Source organism: Podarcis erhardii (assembly GCF_964252035.2).
Source record: "Podarcis erhardii genome assembly, chromosome: 2".
NCBI classification, from domain to species: Eukaryota; Metazoa; Chordata; class Lepidosauria; order Squamata; family Lacertidae; genus Podarcis; species Podarcis erhardii.
Genome location: NC_138498.1, coordinates 125,751,229 through 125,768,422, shown reverse-complemented (window position 1 = coordinate 125,768,422; position 17,194 = coordinate 125,751,229). Strand labels below are relative to the sequence as shown.

The window sequence follows — 17,194 nt, the reverse complement described above, 5'->3', positions numbered from 1 at the left end:
TCCTTTGTTCTGACCAACGCTGAATAAACTTCTAAATAATGCTCTCCTGTGTGCATCTTTCGCTGGGGGCCATGATGGGCTATATCTCCCTGGCAGTATCCCAACAGCTCCTGCCAACCTAGCAGTTCGAAAGCACATCAAAGTGCTCTGGCGGGAAGGTAAACGGCGTTTCCGTGCGCTGCTCTGGTTCTCCAGAAGCGGCTTAGTCCTGCTGGCCACATGACCCGGAAGCTGTGCGCCGGCTCCCTCGGCCATTAAAGCGAGATGGTCAGGGGTCCCTTTACCTTTACCTTTATAGAGTCCAGATGCTTACAGTGGTCTCTCAAATATAATATAGATTTCCCCCATTCTTCATTGAAGTTTTGATCCTCCTAGTTTCTGATGTCCCCGGTCATTTTTGCCATCTCTGCATAGTCCAACAGCTTGGTCTGCCATTCCACGCTGGTGAGGACCGACTTGGGTGCAGCTTCAAGAGGCTGGGACAGACCCCCCTCCCACCATAATTTCATTATTTCTAGATGAAACACAACCTGGGGAGTTTGTGGCTTTGGAGGGAAGGAGTGTGTGTGTGTGTGTGTGTGTGTGCGCCTAATTTTCTCCCTGCTGGCTTTCCCCCATGCAAAACCCTACCCCACCCCACCCAAAATCCCTGGCTGGGGAAACTCAGCCAGATGGGTGGAGTGTAAATAATAAATTATTATTTTTATTTCACTGTTGGGGCTCATGCAGAACTGGCAGCCCCAAAACTCCACCCAGTCCTTTATTCCCTTTCCCACTTACAATAAAGTTCACCCATCCACATTTTAATTCAAGGCCTGTTGGGTGGGGTGGGTTTTTGTTTTTTTTATCGGTAAAGATTTTCATTTCCTTTTATACGTCGTATACGAACGGGTGAAAATCTGAAGATGGAAAATCTGAACTGTGAAATTGGGGGTTGGACTAGATGACCCTCAGGGTCCCTTCCGATGGCACAATTCTATGATTCTTTGATACTGCTGTTCAGTGAATGTATTATTTAGTTGTGAACGACTCTATTTATTTATTTATTTACTTACTTACTTACTTACTTACTTACTTACTTACTTACAGTTAATAATAACAATTGGTATGCCGCCCTTCCTCCACAGATCTAAAGACGGTTCACAACATAAAAATGCAATATAAAAACCACAAAATACAGAATGAATCCTGCTTGCTGGTTTTCCATTTGGAGGATCTGTTCAGCCTCTGTAAGAATAGGCTGCCAGACTGTGTGAATGAATGAATTTTATTCTCACGGTCACAGACCCGGTCACAGTTCCGGTTCACTTACAATATCAGGAAAATCATAAAACACAACAGGAATACATTGAATTGCAATTGGGTATAACAGAGGCAATTCAGATACAGCGGCAGTTTAAAATATATATTAAATCTTGTTCACTAAAATATAACCTAAAATTGTCATTTAAAGCCTTAGTCATTTTGGTAGCACAGCTACCCTGAGTTTATGGCAGTCGCACAGAATTTGGCCACCCTGAGCGTGATCTCTAGGTCCTTGTCCTCTACCAGGAGTTTTAGACATTGAAGTTCGGAGCCATTTGGAGATTTTGGTATAACAGGAGTGATAAATACCGAGCGTAGATCCCCGTAGAAAAAGCAACGTGGAAGAGCAAGAAGGAAAGCAACTGGGTTGTGCATCTGGGCAAATGCAAAAATATTCTGAAACAGAAGTGAGGGGGTGGGGATTGGCTGCTTTGTGGACTTGTCGAGTCAGAAGGGACCCTGGGGGTCATCCAGCTCAACCCCGTGACATTTCTTCCCCTTCCCTCTCTAGGGAGAGCCAGGAGCGCTGGGAGCCCCAGGGAAGACGGGGCCCGTGGGCCCTCAGGGACCCCCAGGGAAGCCAGGGACGGACGGACTGAGGGGCCTCCCCGGATCAGTGGTAAGGAGACCGACCCGGACGCCTGGGTTCTCTGGGAGGGGCCGGGTGCGCATGTGTGTGTCCACTGAAGTCGGGCTCCGTTGGGGGCCCCTCGTGTGGCACCAGGGGAGCCTCAAAGACCCCCTCCAGGGGGCAGGATTGGTGACTTGTGGTCCTCCAACCAAGTCCTGTTGCAGGACCCTGGAGAGTTTGTGGGGGGCCTATGGGGTGTCGGGGGAGGGGTGGTGCCTCTGGTGGGGACATGTCTTCTCCTTCTGGGGTGGTTTGTCAACCTTTGGCCTCCACCTTGCACTCCGGGGAGTTGTCAGCCTGGGGCAGGGGTCCCGATCCCGGGAAACGGTGAGGGGAGCTGAGGGGTCTCAGACCCTCGGAGTTAGGGGCTTCGGCTGCGTGCGAAGACAGGCTCTGGCAGGACCAAGTCTTCAAGAAGACAGTGGAGGAAGGAAAACAACATGGCGGCAGGTTGGGAGGAGGTTTTTGAGGTTATCAGGAAAGCCGATCCGAGAACCATCTCGTTTTTGTTTTTAATAATGCTGTGTTGTTTTTAATATTCGGTTGGAAGCCGCCCAGAGTGGCTTGGGAAACCCAGCCAGATGGGCAGGGTATAAATATATTATTATTATTATTATTATTATTAATGTTTAATAGGTTGTTGTATTTTAATATTCTGTTGGAAGCTGCCCAGAGTGGCTGGAGAAACCTAGCCAGATGGGCGGGGTATAAAGAATAAATTATTATTATTATTAGTATTATTATTATTATTATTATTATTATTATTATTATTACGGAGGTGCCAAAATTATGGCTGAAGGTGGTCTCCGTAGAGACTGTTACTTAGTCCGCGGGGTATTTTTATGTTCAGTAGATAATCTGTTGCTTGTTGGATCAATTCTAATTTTCCTGAAATAAAGCAAAGACCATAATGGAAGGTGGTTGAAATCTGTGCGCTTCACATGGTTGCTTCTAAAGGCCATAAATAAAGTATGTTCAATCAGGATAAAAAAGAGAAGGCAGCACAGTGGACGCTGGCGCTGTGAACATGATCCGTGCAGGATGCACATTTGCAACCCGCAGTGGCAGATCTGCGCATGCGCGGGTTGCGATTTAGTGCTTCTGCGCATGCGCAACCTCCGAAACCCAGAAGTAACCTGTTCCGGTAGCCTGCTGCAGCGGCCGTTGTGATTCTCCGGCAGTTGAAGTAGATGGGTGGGGGTATGCATTGCAGCGGGGGGGGGGGCTGCTGGGCGGGGCCAGAGCAAAAGTGGGTGGAGCACTGGGCGCTTTGAAGGGTGGGGCTGTGTGAGGCCACCGAGGGCCACCTAGAGAGGCTGGGAACGGCTGCCTTTGGGCACTGAATTTCCCACCCCGACTGAACGCTTTTGCCCCCCTCCCCGTCTCTTCCAGGGGGCACAGGGCAAGCCAGGAGCGACCGGCCAGGCTGGGCCCCCGGGGCCAGTGGTGAGTGTCTGGGGTCTTCTCCATGGCTGGGGGGGGGGATGGTGGGTGGTGTGACAGTCTATGGGGAGAGAGCTGAGGGTCCCAACCGTTGGGCCTCTTGCAGGGGGTTGAGCTGGATGACCTTTGGGTTCTTTTCTGACTCTACTATTCTGCGGTTCTTCCTGCAGGGCCCCCCCGGCTTGCCTGGACTGAAAGGCGACTCTGGACCCAAAGGAGAGAAGGTAAGGCGTGGGTTCCCTCCTTGCATAGGGGGCAGTTGCTTCTCTGTTTGCCCCCAAGATGTCCGTGCCACATCATCACTTTGGTCTCTTAAGTGGTGAACGTCAAACTCAGCCAGTAGAAAAGGGACTGTTGGTCAGGGAGACCTCTGGCTAGGAAGCTTCCCCTCGGTGTTCGATGGGCAAAAATGGACAAATGCAGGCCCAGTTTAATCTGCGGGGAAATGTAGCTTGAGATGGGTGCTTTCCAGGTTTCTCTTGGGGGAGTGAAATTGACTAGACCACAAGTGGCTTGGGATCTGGAAAGTAACTAGATCGCAGGTCGGTTGCAAACTGGAAACGAATGAAGTCATAAATCGCTTGCAAGCCAGAAACTGACTACACCATAATACGATTGCAAGCTGGAAATTAACTAGACCATAAGTTGCTTGTGATGCGGAAATTGGCTGGACCGTAAGTCGCTTGGGATCCTCAAAAATGGACCAGGCTGCAGGTTGCATGCTATCTGGAAATGGAGTAGACTCTAAGTGACTTGGGATCTAGAGATTGACTAGACCCTCAGTGGCTTGGGATCTAGAGATTGACTGGACCATAAGTGACTTGAGATCTAGAGATTGACTAGACCCTCAGTGACTTGAGATCTAGAGATTGACTAGACCCTCAGTGACTTGGGATCTAGAAATTGACTAGACCGTAAGTGACTTGGGATCTAGAAATTGACTAGATCGTAAGTGACTTGGGATCTAGAGATTGACTGGACCGTAAGTGACTTGGGATCTAGAAATTGACTAGACCGTAAGTGACTTGGGATCTAGAAATTGACTAGACCGTAAGTGACTTGGGATCTAGAAATTGACTAGACAGTAAGTGACTTGAGATCTAGAGATTGACTAGACCCTAAGTGACTTGGGATCTAGAAACTGACTAGACAGTAAGTGACTTGAGATCTAGAGATTGACTAGACCCTAAGTGACTTGGGATCTAGAAATTGACTAGACCCTCAGTGGTTTGTGAAGTGGTCCATTCCCCTCCCCTCCAGTAAGTGCCTCCTCTCCTCGCAGGGACACCCCGGTCTCATCGGCCTGATCGGACCCCCAGGAGAGCAAGGGGAGAAGGGAGACCGAGGCCTGCCTGGCCCACAAGGCACCGCGGGGCAGAAAGGAGAAACGGTGAGTGTTTGGGGGCAGAGATGTGGGGCGGGCGCGATCCAAATAAAACCAGAACAAAAAAAATGGAGGACCCTAACCCCTGAGCCATCAGGGAAACGCCAAGAGGAAACACAGGATGAAGGAGAATTTGTGGCCGGGCCTCTATTCCGGGGACGTTGTCTGCCTGCCTGTCAAGGATTCCTTTGCTGGAATTTCTGCTCTGCGGGGGTTGGACTAGATGACCCTCGGAGGCCCCTTCCAAATCTAGGATTACACAGAGAAACAACCCTCCGTCCTACGAGATGTTGACACCCAACTGAGTCTTCTTCCGAACACACTTTTGCACCACCACTTGTTTAATTTGATTTATTTTTTAATTCTGTATCCTTAGGGTGAGTGAAGGGTGTGCAATGAATAAACAAATAGGAATAAAAATGCAGATGATTTGTCGTTGTTACCTGTCTGCGGGTTTTGTTGCCTTTAAAGGTTTCTCAACGAATAAACAAGACCAAAATCTTCCAGTGAAGCCGATTCTGGTCGCCGCAAAGAGGGAGAGAAGCGAAGTGCGGGGGAGGGGACATTGGGGGGGTGGGGGGAGAAGCTGGGTGGGGGTCTTCTGTGCCTATAGCATGGGGGGAAGGTTTCAGGGACCGGCGGAGGGGGGGGCAGCTAGGACTCCTGGGTCCTCTGAGATGGCATTGCCTTGCCCGACTGACCCTTTCTCCCTCTGTTTCCCCCCACAGGGAATCCCTGGTCCGACCGGCCCCCTGGGACCCGCAGGACCCCCTGGTCTCCCCGTAAGTGAGCCCCCCCTTTGCCCTCCCCACACCCCCTCCGTGTGTAGCACCTTCTAACACATTTTTTTTAAACTTATGCTTTTCAGATTTATACTTTTCACTAATTTTTCAATCATTTTGACGTTTCAAAACTTGACTTCCTTCCCCCTTTTTCTACGGTTCCTTAAATTTATTTCTAATACCTTCTGCCTATCCAAATTAACCGAATTTGCTCGTTTAGTCGTCTACTTTGAATATATAACCCTTATAAAACCGCAGGTTATGACAATAATCCTGGCAATGGATTTATCTGTAAATATTCAATAAAACATTTCCACTCTTTTATGAAAAGTTTGCTGTCTCGGTTTCTTATTTTTCCGGTAAGTTCTGCCACTTCCACATATTCTGTAAGTTTTTGTACATATTCTTCCTTTGCTGGGACTTCTTTCCGTTTTGAGGGCAAGTAACATATCTAATTGATTTTTGAATTTTATTGTTAATCATGTTTTTCTATTGTATTTTATGCTGCTTTTATAATTAAGTGTTTTAAATTTGTTGTTAGCCGCCCTGAGCCCGGTTTTTGAACTGGGAATGGTGGGGTATAAATAAAAAATTATTATTATTATTATTATTATTATTATTATTATTATTATTATTATTATTGCCGCCATAGTCACGTACATGAATACGTTCCTATACAGTTTAGGTAGTTCTGTCCCTATAATTCCCAAAAGGAAAGTTTCTAGTATTTTTTTACAATGGTTATTTTGAACATCCTTTTCGTTTCATTATATATCATTTCCTCCTCCCTTCCCCAGGGTCCAGGCGGCCCCCCAGGTCCTAAAGGAGCCACGGTAAGAGCCTCCCTACACATTGAGCCCCCTACCCACTTGGGGGGAGAGGCGGGGGGAGGGCTTGCCCCTCTTTCCCTCGCATGCCACTCACATTACCAACTTCCTTTTCTAGGGTCAAGCGGGACCCAAAGGTCAGCGCGGAGTCCCTGGTCCCCCTGGACGGCCGGTAAGAAAGCCCCACATATTCCCCATTTCCTCCCCACACCCCACTGCTCCTCCAGCTGGGAAGGCGAAACCCTCCTGACTTGAAAGGCCTGGAAAACTGTGTTGTTGTTGTCTTTAAAAAAATTATATTCATGGTAAATATTCAGTCGGTAGCTCTCGATACTCTTAATCCCAGGGTTGTGGGTTCGAGCTCCACGTTGGGCAGAAGATGGGTTGGACTAGATGACCCTGGGGGTCCCTTCCAACCCTGTGTTTCTGTGGTAATAATAAGAGCAGTGGACCTGTTGGGTTGGGTTCTTGTAACTGGGATTTCCCCACTGAGCCACCCTTCCTCAGGGCAGCCAAAAGGAAGCCCCTCTCCAGAGTTAGACTGTGGAACTCCTTGCCACCAGGGAAGTTTTTAATGTGTGACATTTTAATGTATTTTTAATCTTTGTTGGAAGCAGCCCAGAGTAGCTGGGGAAACCCAGCCAGATGGGCGGGGTACAAAAAATAAATTATTATTATTATTATTATTATTATTATTATTATTATTATTATTATTACTGAGTGTGGGAATGTTCAGGGATGCAGAAGAGGATATATTGTTCGATTATAGCCTTTTCAACTTGTGTTAACAAGTTCACAATTTTTGCAGAGTAACATTCCCCTTTTTAAACTCGCTGCGGATGCGTTTGCTCAGGCTCGCTAAAGGCTCTAGAATAACTGTTCTGGTAAAGGTAAAGGCAAAGGGACCCCTGACCATTAGGTCCAGTCGCGGACGACTCGGGTTGTGGTGCTCATCTCGCTTTACTGGCCGAGGGAGCCGGCGTAGAGCTTCCGGGTCATGTGGCCAGCAGGACTAAGCCGCTCCGGGCGAACCAGAGTAGCACACGGAAACGCCGTTTACTTTTCCGCCAGAGCGGTACCTATTTATCTACTTGGACTTTGACGTGCTTTCGAGCTGCTAGGTGGGCAGGAGCAGGGACCAAGCAACGGGAGCTCACCCCGTCGTGGGGATTCGAACCACCAACCTTCTGATTGGCAAGTCCTAGGCTCTGTGGTTTAACCCACAGTGCCACCCGTGCTACCAGAAAATACTGTTCTGGTATTTCCCCCTTATTCCCTCATAAAAGATAAGACACAACACAGTCTTCTATAAAAGTATAAAAAGGTTTACTCACACATCTTTCTGTTCACAATCAGATCCCAGAAGGCAGACTTTGCTTAGAAAAGTAATATACACCTGGAAACTATCTCATAAGGAGACAGTCCCTTTGTCCTCTCTTAGCTGGAGGCCAAGAGAGCATCTTTGGCTAAGCAGATGTTGCTTCTTCGATGCATGTAGTCAAAAAGAGAGAGATGGTTTTGTACTTTTGTCGTTACCTGCACAGGTGAGGCCACGCCCACCTCTAGTCACATGCAGAGGAAGTCTGTCCCAGCCCAGGAGGAAACAGGAAGTTGACCTTCTGGCTGGACAAACATTCCTCCCCATGTGTAAACATGTTCACTCTAGGAAGGTTGTACTTGACTGCTCTTGTGTTTCACATCCCACACTGAGAGGACTGGGCAAGTTCATGGCTGTGCTCTTGACTTGAAGGGGAACGTGGCCTGAATGGCGGCTGCCAGAAACCAACCGCAGGAGGGGAGAGAGGGCTCTCGAGTTCGAATTCTGACGGGTGGGAGGGTAGGTAGGTTCTGTGGTTCTCATGTTCTCCCGCCCTCCTGGCCAGGGACCCCCCGGAGAGGTGATCCAGCCGCTGCCCATCCAGAGGCCCAAGAAGAACAAGCGTTCGGTGGACGGCAGCCAGCTGGTGGCCGAGGAGCAGCCGCCGTCGGACGGGGCAGGCCAGGCACCCTCGGAGGGCATGGAGGAGATCTACGGTTCCCTCAACTCCCTGCGGCAGGAGATTGAGCAGATGAGGAAGCCCCTGGGCACCCAGGAAAGCCCCGGCCGAACCTGCCAGGACCTTCTGCTCTGCCACCCGGACCTGCCTGATGGTGGGTTGGGGGGCTCAGGGTCCCCTGGAAGACAGGAGTAGTAATAATAATAATAGTAATTTTATTCTTCACACCCCGCCCATCTGGCTGGGTCAGGGTGGTGCCTGTCCAGCTGCACTTGAGTTGTTCTGAAACTCCCATGAGCTCCCAGGAAGCGCAAGGGATGATGGGAGTTGTAGTCCAATGTCTACAGGTGGGCAAGGCCGTTGCAGGGAGTCACAGAAGCTGCTGGGTGAGGCTTCCCGGCCCATCCTGCCCGAACCACCAAAGCAGGAGGTGGGAGGTGCGATTCCTGCCTCGCAAGGAGGCAGGACAAAGAGCCTCTTGGGTAACTCACGTAAGTGAGCCCAGCTGCATCCTTTGGGATGAAAGCAGCCCAGGATTCCTAGCCTGCTTTGTTGATGCAAGGTGGGCGGCAAAGATAGAAAAGGGGAATTCCTGGAGGCAAAGATGATGAGAAAACCCCAGCATGGATTTAAAATCTCAAAACGTGCAGCGGTTCAGTGTGGGAATACAGGCCCTTCCAAGTTCCTTTCACAGTTCCCCTCTTCCCTAAGTGTAGAGAGAGACCATAAATTGAGTAACCGAAAAATTGGATTACTTACAAACTCTCCAAAGGTCAGGTTCTTGTGCTTTTCCGTGCAGCATTCAGAAAAAGTTGCGCAGCTGAGAGGAATCCTTTGCTTTAAGGGAACCTCCAGACCCAGAAGTAGTCTATCTCCATTCCTTTTTCTTTGGCCACTGTCAGAATTAGATGGGGGCCCCCTATGGCCTCACCCAACTGCTGCTGCAAGGTTTTCTGATGTTCCTTTCTCTTTTTCTTCCCACCCCGCAAAATAATAATATCCAGGTGAATACTGGATCGACCCCAACCAGGGCTGCTCACGAGATTCCTTCAAGGTCTACTGTAATTTCACGGCCGGCGGAGAGACCTGCGTCTTCCCCAGCCAGGAGATTCGAGAGGTAAGAGAAATGGGATTAGATCTGCCGGGGGGGGGGACGGATGGACTCAATGACCTCTGGGGGTCCCTTCCCATTCTGCGATTCTTTGAATCTCTGCCCTCCAGATGTTGATTTAATTGATGCGCAACTGGACCGACTGTGATGTTCACGTGACGGAAACCCTGTTCTGAAATGATGGCTGCTGCCGTTCTTATTCTTTTTCTTTACAAATGAAGGTTGCTTTCCAGTATATTTCTCTCTCTCTCTCTCTCTCCTTTTCCCAGGTGAAAATGTCGACGTGGGAGAAAGAGAAACCTCAAAGCTGGTTCAGCCAATTCCAGAAAGGCAAGAAGGTGAGAGAATTGTGATCCAGGGGGTTATTTACATGCTGTATAGTAACCCCCTCAGCGCCTCTGGGGCTCTGCAGACCAAGAGGAATAATAATCATAATAATAATCATAATAATAATCATAATAATCATAATAATCATAATAATCATAATAATCATAATAATCATAATACAGTGGTACCTCGGGATGCGAACAGGATCCGTTCTGGAGCCCCGTTTGCACCCAGAAGCAAACGTAACTAACGATGGCACATCTGCGCATGCACGTCTTGCTTTTCACCGCTTCTGCGCATGTCATCATTTTGAGTGTCTGCACATGCGCAAGCGCGAAACCGGAAGTAATGCGCTCCGTTACTTCTGGGTTGCCGCGGAGTGCAGCTCGAACACGCTCAACATGAGGTATGACTGTAATAAGAGGTATGACTGTAATAATAATAATAAGATAACAAGAAAGGATTTAGTTACACTACTTCTAGATTTCAAAAGGAAGTCATAGAAGGGAAAGTGAAGTTGCTGAAAGGTGCGTATAGTATTCTGCTAGGATGGGAAACAAAAGATGAGGAGGTGAAATAATGATAAAATGGGCACAAGATATAGGTCATAACATATTATTTGAAGATTGGGAAAAATTGTGGAAAACAAATTTAAAATTTACAGATTGCTCTCTTTTGAAAGGAAATTATATGAAAATGATGTATAGATGGTATATAACACCAGTACAGAGGTAGGCTAGGCTGAGAGACGAGGCACTCGCTGAGGGACTTGCTTCTGTGGCGCTGGAAATCGTGTCTGCGCAGACACAGGCACCGGAAATCGCGGGCATGCGCGCTCACGCATGCGCATGATTCGGCCCACGGCGGGATCTCTGCTGGAGTGAACCAGCCCAGGCGAGGTCAACCTTGCTGACCCCTGTCCCAGCCTGTCTGCAACATCCCCACCAGCTCTCCTCCAAACCTCCGCCCAGCAGAGACTGGGTAAAATAACAACAAACCTCTGGTTACCTGAAACATGTTCAATAAACACAGAAGACGTAACCGGCTGTACGTTTGAAAAAAATAATATATGCTAGTCATTGTATTGAATTGTAGGTTTCAACAAAAGCAGCTCATCAAGTTCAACGCAAAAAGAAGAAGACCCAGTGGATCAGTTCATTCTCTAATCAGTTTATGCATAAGGTCCTTATATGTGAAAGTGTCTATTCCACAGGAAAGGTTGTTGCAGAATCCTTTCACAGAGTCTAAGACGAGGATTTCCGGAATATTAGCCTTGTTTCGCCGTCTTGGGCTTCATCAGTAGTAGTAGACTGTGAAAGGATTCTGTGAAACTGCAACAACCTTTCGTGTGGAGTAGACGCTTTCACATATTTCACATAACTTATGCATAAACTGATTAGAGAACGAACTGATCCACTGGGTCTTCTTCTTTTTGCGTTGAACTTGATGAGCTGCTTTTGTTGAAATCTACAATTCAATACAATGAATAGCATACATTGTTTTTTCAAACGTACAGCCGGTTACGTCTTGTGTGTTTATTGAATACAGCAGAGATGGGGCACAAAAGGGCAGCCCCAGGCAGAGTATGTTGCAGCAGTCTAGCCCTGACTCCTTTTTGTTGGGATTCTGCCGGGGAGACGGGGGCATTAGGCAGACCCCCAGCTGGCTCCAGCCACCGGCCGGCAGCCAGGCGACCACCTTGGAACAGCGTCAATCAGCGACATAAGCCTCAGATACGTTTAGAGACCTGTGCACGCTCTATCAGCAGAGTGAATAAATCTTCTCACAGCAGCAGAGGAGGACAGAGATATGTGTTAGCATAATGTACAGCATTTTATTCAGCATAGTTCAGGAACAGAGGAAAACATGTCGGCTTCCCTTCGTCTCCAGCAAAACAGCAAAAAGCAAAAGCAATATACAAACGGAAGTTCCCAGCAAACTGTGCTGGAAATGTAAACAGGCATGTGATACACAACACTCATGCCTGTTCCCTGTTAAGGTGGAACGGAACCACCGTATTTTTCGCTCTATAGGACGCACATTTCCCCCTCCAAAAATGAAGGGGAAATGTGTGTGCGTCCTATGGAGCGAATGCAGGCTTTCGCTGAAGCCTGGAGAGCGAGAGGGGTCGGTGCGCACCGACCCCTCTCACTCTCCAGGCTTCAGGAAACTATCCACAAGCCTTCGGAGCGCGGCGGGAGTTCCCACTGGGCTCCGAAGGCTTGCAGATAGCTGCCTGTTCTGGGGCCTGGGGTCGGGGGAAGCTCAGGCTTCCCCGCCCCCAGCCCCGCAAGCTCCGGGAGCGGCAGCGAGGTTGCGCGCAAACTTGCCGTTGCTCCTGGACCGGGGGGGGGATTTTTTTCCCCTTTATTCCCCCCCCCCAAAAAAAAAACTAGGTGCGCCCTATGGTCCGGTGCACCCTATGGAGCGAAAAATACAGTATATCCTAAGACTTTTCTCCCCCTCGCCAGTTCTCCTACTCGGACGCCGACGGCAACCCCCTGGGCATCGTGCAGCTCACCTTCCTGCGCCTTCTGAGCGTCTCGGCCCGCCAGAACTTCACCTACCACTGCCAGCGTTCGGCCGCCTGGCACAGCCGCGGGGAGCCGGCCCCCGGGGGCTACCAGCGCGCCCTCCGCTTCCAGGGCGCCAATGAGGACGAGCTGAGCTACGACAGCAGCCCCTACATCAAGGCCCTGCGGGACGGCTGCGCGGTGAGTCCTCCCAGCAGGGGTGGCGTCGGGCGGGGGCACCCGGGGGCCACGCTGTGAGGACAGGAGGCCAGGTCAGACGGGCCCCTTTGGGCAGCTGAGCCGGGAAGGCTCTTTGTATGCCCTGATGGAGCCTCCAGGGACAGAGGCAGTCTACCCAGATTCTTTGGGGGCATTTGAGAAGGGGATGGTGGTCTAGGTGGGCCATTGGCCTGATCCAGTAGTCCTTATGACAGAGTGCGCTGGTGGGGGGGTCACTTTATGAGAATTTGAGGGGAATTTGAAGCTTTCGCAGAGCTGAATCGATGCCCGGCTTTTACTGAGCATTCTTGCAGGGAGGCTATCCGACAGCAGGGATCTCCAAACCACAAAAAGTCCAGCTCCTTTTTTTAAAAAAAAAGAGTCATTTGTCATGGATGCTGTAGTAGAAATTCCGGTCATGGTACAGCGTTGGGCTGGATGACCCCTGGGACCCACACAAATCTGTGATTCTAAAGCAGGTTTTTGGGTTGTTGTTTTTTAAATAATTCTATTTCTATGCCACTTTGTATTCAAATAAATCCCTAAGCAGCTTACAAGCAAAAGATAAAAATGACATAATGGAACGTCACGGATACAGCATAAATCGTATAGAATACTTAACAAATCATCAGTATAGCAATCACAAACAAAACAATGACTGCTCTGCTAGATCAGTGGTTTCCCAACTTTACTGCCCCCCCCTGGTTCAATGAACTTACACTCCACCCAAAACAACATAATTCAGAAAAGCAGTTTGCATGAACCTCTAAGATAATAACGCAACAAAATTCAAAGCAGTAGCAAGAAATTGTACATTTGTTCAAAAGTCAATTAAAACTACTAAGTTTAACTGTGTAAAGAAAATGGATAGATTTGATCTTGGTCAAAGACTTTGCCATTAGAAAAAGGAGGCCCCCCCCCCTTCAAATATATACAAAGTGGAAGTAGACAATAAGACTGTAGGTTTCGTTTCGTTCCCCGAAATATAATTTTCTGTTACGGTTTACCGTTGTTTATATTTTGAATTGCATATATACGGGGCACCAAAACCTTTTAGGCGCGTAGGGCCTCTAAAGGTCTTCGTCTCACAGCAATGTTTCTGAACGCCAGAGGAAAAGTTCTTCTCGCACTCAGATCCCGCTTGCAGGTTTCCCACCACGTTGGCCAGGTTTGCCCTCACATTCTCACGCCGTCTCCTCTCCCTCGCAGACACGGAAAGGATCGGACAAGACTGTCCTGGAGGTCCACACCCCCCAGGTGGAGCAGCTGCCTTTGACGGACGTTCGCGTGGCGGACTTTGGGGAGCCCGGCCAGAGGTTTGGGTTCGAGGTGGGGCCAGTCTGCTTCCGAGGCTAAGGCGGCGGGAACACCCTGCGCACTTCGCTGAGCCCACCCCCCGACCCCGTTTGCCCTTGGTCTCCGGAGGAACCCCCCACCCCACAAGCAGTGACGGAACAGGATCCGGCCTCTCTCCACGCCCCCCCTCAAGACACAGCGGATCCGCCGCCAACCAACGGGAGACCAAGGAGCATCGGGGGTCCGGGGCACCAATGCAAACCAAAGAGAAGTGGACCGTTTGGGACAAGCCAGACGATATTTTATCGCCATTCCTCCTCCCCACCTCTCCTCCACGAGTAGCGGGTTACAAAACAAAGCCCCCTCCCCAAACACACAGGGATGCCTCCCCACTGTAGCTTTTTTCCGCTGAACCCACTACTCTAATCCCACCCCGTGCCTGATCTTGCGGCTGTCTGTCCCCCTTCTCCCCGAAAGCATCCCTTTCCCTATTCCTTCAGGGGTTCTTGGGAAGGAAGCAATTGGGGTGGGGGGTATAATCAACAATAATCTGCAGAATTTTCCAGTTGTAACTCCCCAATCCCAAATCCAGTTGTTGCATTTCCCCCGTGACCTTGCCCACCCCAGAACAGGGACCCTTTGCCCCCACCCCTAATGGCCACTCCCACTCCCTGCTGGCCCTTGCACCCGTTTTAAGGCCTCACCCACCACCCCTGTCCCAGCTGCCCAACAGGTGCAAAAGGGAAGCCACAAGCCTTTTCCGGGCTCTCTAGGGCAATCCCTTCACCCCCTAACAGGCATCACCAATTAAGCCCCAAATTTACAGAAGGAAATTGGGGGGGGGGGAGATACTACAGGAACCTGCCTGTGGGCTGGAAAGAGGCAGCTGGAGTGAACAACTTTGCTTGTCTCTACCCTAATGCACAGAGCACAGGAACCAAGCAAGATGAACTCAAGCTCCCATTACAAGGTGGCAAATGCGATTGAATAGGCACTGCTGAAACCAGAAGGGCTAAATGACACTCAGTGGGGGCAAACTTGGTACAAAAGCCCCCACCCAGTTCAGAGACCAAGAGCAGAGAGGGGTCCTTTGACTTCCCAATGGAGTCTCCCCCAAACCCTGGTTATCTCCACCCTAGCCACCTCAATATTTGCCCCAAACATATCTTAACTTTATTTTTTTTTTAATGGTTCTAAAACTAGACACTGCCCCTGGGAGGTTCCCCCCTTTTGCACAAATGATAGTGTCCCGCCAGGAATTCAGCCCCCCTCCCCTCCCCCTTGCTAAACTTTCAAGCCCCTCCCCAATGTTCTGCGTGCTTCTAAGAAGCGTCTTCTGCCTCCCCAACTTCCCTTCACCCCCAGAGCAGCTCCAAAGACCAGAAAGGAAAACTGTGTGTTTTTGTTTTTTGTTTTTTTTATAAAGAGAAAAAAATAAAAATAAATTAATTATATTATTTAAAGGAGTGGATATAAGAAAAAGAGACTATTTTCATCTCCTGCTGCCTTTTTATTTTTATGGAAGATGGAAAAAGGCGAGTTTCACACCCAGTTTTTGGTGCTCGGGAAGTTTTTAAAAATAAATTTATTTTCTCTCGGCCGCCTGCAAAGTTTTTTCCCCACCCATTCTCTCTTGAAAGGGGTTCCCCCCCCCCCCACAAAAGCTCCTCCTTGGCTTTTTTGTTTTCTTAAAAAGCAAGTGAGGGGCTGCCCCCTGGTGCTGGAAGCAGGCGACCCAACCATGTAATGTTTTGTAATTAATTGTGGAAATTGTATGGTGCCTAATAGATCATCTATAATTTTGCTGCTTTCTTTGGCTCCATTATTATTTCCTCGCCTTTGCCTGTCCGTTGGAGTTTCGCTTTCCTACCCACCAGTGTGCAAATAAGAGGGTCAACTAAAGCCTTCTGCAGGGAGTTCGAGGGAGGCGCCCCCCCAGGGGTCTCTGTGGGGCGGGGGGGACTTGATTCTTAACGCTCCACAACAACCATCCTCTGGATCCAGCGAACCAGTGGGCAAGCAAGGAAGCTGAAGGCTGGGAGATTCAGGACAGATAAAAAGGACTTAGGCACTGTTAGCCTGCGGAACCTCTAGCCACAAGATGAAGTGACCAACTTGGGTGGCTAAGAGTCCCAGCAGAGGCAGCAAATGCTTCTGAATATCAGTTGATGGAAACCACAGCAGGGGGAGAGAGGTCTTGTTTTCGAATCCTGCTCGCTGGCTTCCCACGATAGGAATTTATTTTATCACACGATCTCAGGGCAGATCGCAGGGGTCTGGTTGGCCACTGTGAGAGCAGGAGTGGCACAAAACAGATGAGATACCGTGAAAATCCCTGAAACAAGAAGTAATCGACTAGAAACATTTCTTGTGGAAATAAACTAAATAATAAAAATCAAAAAGATCAGTCTTTAACATCAGAAGTAACATCTAGACCATGGGAGCCTTTCAGCCCTGTTGTTGAGTTTGTTTAAAATCTAAAACAGCTTGTCTTGTATTCCTTTCTTTGAATTTGTGCCATTTAGGTTTTTAAACCTTTTTGTAAAAGCAGCACTAGAATTTTCACACTTGAGTCCTCAACCCTTTATTACTGCGCTTTGCTTTCTTCAAGCTGGGCTTTGTCTAAAACTTGCCATTTAGGTTTTCAAACCCCTTTTTTATAAATTCAGTATTAGAAACTGTACTTTTGAGTCCTTAATCCTTTATTACTGCGTTTTGCTTTACCTCGGTCGAGCTAGGATTATAACACTTCGGAATTTTGGGGGTTTCTACCCCTCTTTTTGAATTTTGGTCATTTAAAGTTTGTGATTTTTCTATTTCCTTCTGAGGAAACCGAATAGTTCAGTGAAACGAAGTTTGCAGCCAGCATCACGCTAAGGCTTTGTTCAATTCTTAGGTTTTTCTTATTTTTTGCTTAAGCTTTTTGATTTTTATTACTTAGTTTATTTCCACAAGATAATATTTCTAGTCGATTACTTCTCGTTTCAGGGATTTTCACAGTTTTTTCTATTGGTTACTGTGAGAGCACAAGGGACACGGGTGGCGCTGTGGGTTAAACCACAGAGTCTAGGACTTGCCGATCAGAAGGTCGGCAGTTCGAATCCCCGTGACGGGGTGAGCTCCCGTTGCTCGGTCCCTGCTCCTGCCAACCTAGTAGTTCGAAAGCGCGTCAAAGTGCAAGTAGATAAATAGGTACCGCTCCGGCAGGAAGGTAAACGGCGTTTCCGTGCGCTGCTCTGGTTCGCCAGAAGCGGCTTAGTCATGCTGGCCACATGATCCGGAAGCTGTACGCTGGCTCCCTCGGCCAGTAAAGCGAGATGAGCGCCGCAACCCCAGAATCAGCCACAACTGGGCCTAAC

The 17,194-nt window shown here is 48.8% G+C and overlaps 1 protein-coding gene across 1 annotated transcript in view; it reads left to right on the top strand.

Annotated features, from left to right (window-relative positions):
- COL11A2 (collagen type XI alpha 2 chain) overlaps positions 1 to 14,305 on the top strand; it is a 99,323-nt gene extending 85,018 nt beyond the window's left edge. Inside the window, exons 56-67 of the mRNA XM_081849104.1 lie at positions 1,817 to 1,924; positions 3,329 to 3,382; positions 3,550 to 3,603; positions 4,662 to 4,769; positions 5,492 to 5,545; positions 6,343 to 6,378; positions 6,491 to 6,544; positions 8,256 to 8,523; positions 9,374 to 9,486; positions 9,750 to 9,818; positions 12,279 to 12,521; positions 13,749 to 14,305. Coding sequence (XP_081705230.1) covers positions 1,817 to 1,924; positions 3,329 to 3,382; positions 3,550 to 3,603; positions 4,662 to 4,769; positions 5,492 to 5,545; positions 6,343 to 6,378; positions 6,491 to 6,544; positions 8,256 to 8,523; positions 9,374 to 9,486; positions 9,750 to 9,818; positions 12,279 to 12,521; positions 13,749 to 13,895 — 1,308 coding nt within the window. The 3' untranslated portion in view covers positions 13,896 to 14,305. The remainder of the gene's footprint in view (positions 1 to 1,816; positions 1,925 to 3,328; positions 3,383 to 3,549; positions 3,604 to 4,661; positions 4,770 to 5,491; positions 5,546 to 6,342; positions 6,379 to 6,490; positions 6,545 to 8,255; positions 8,524 to 9,373; positions 9,487 to 9,749; positions 9,819 to 12,278; positions 12,522 to 13,748) is intronic.
- Positions 14,306 to 17,194: the final 2,889 nt, after the last annotated feature.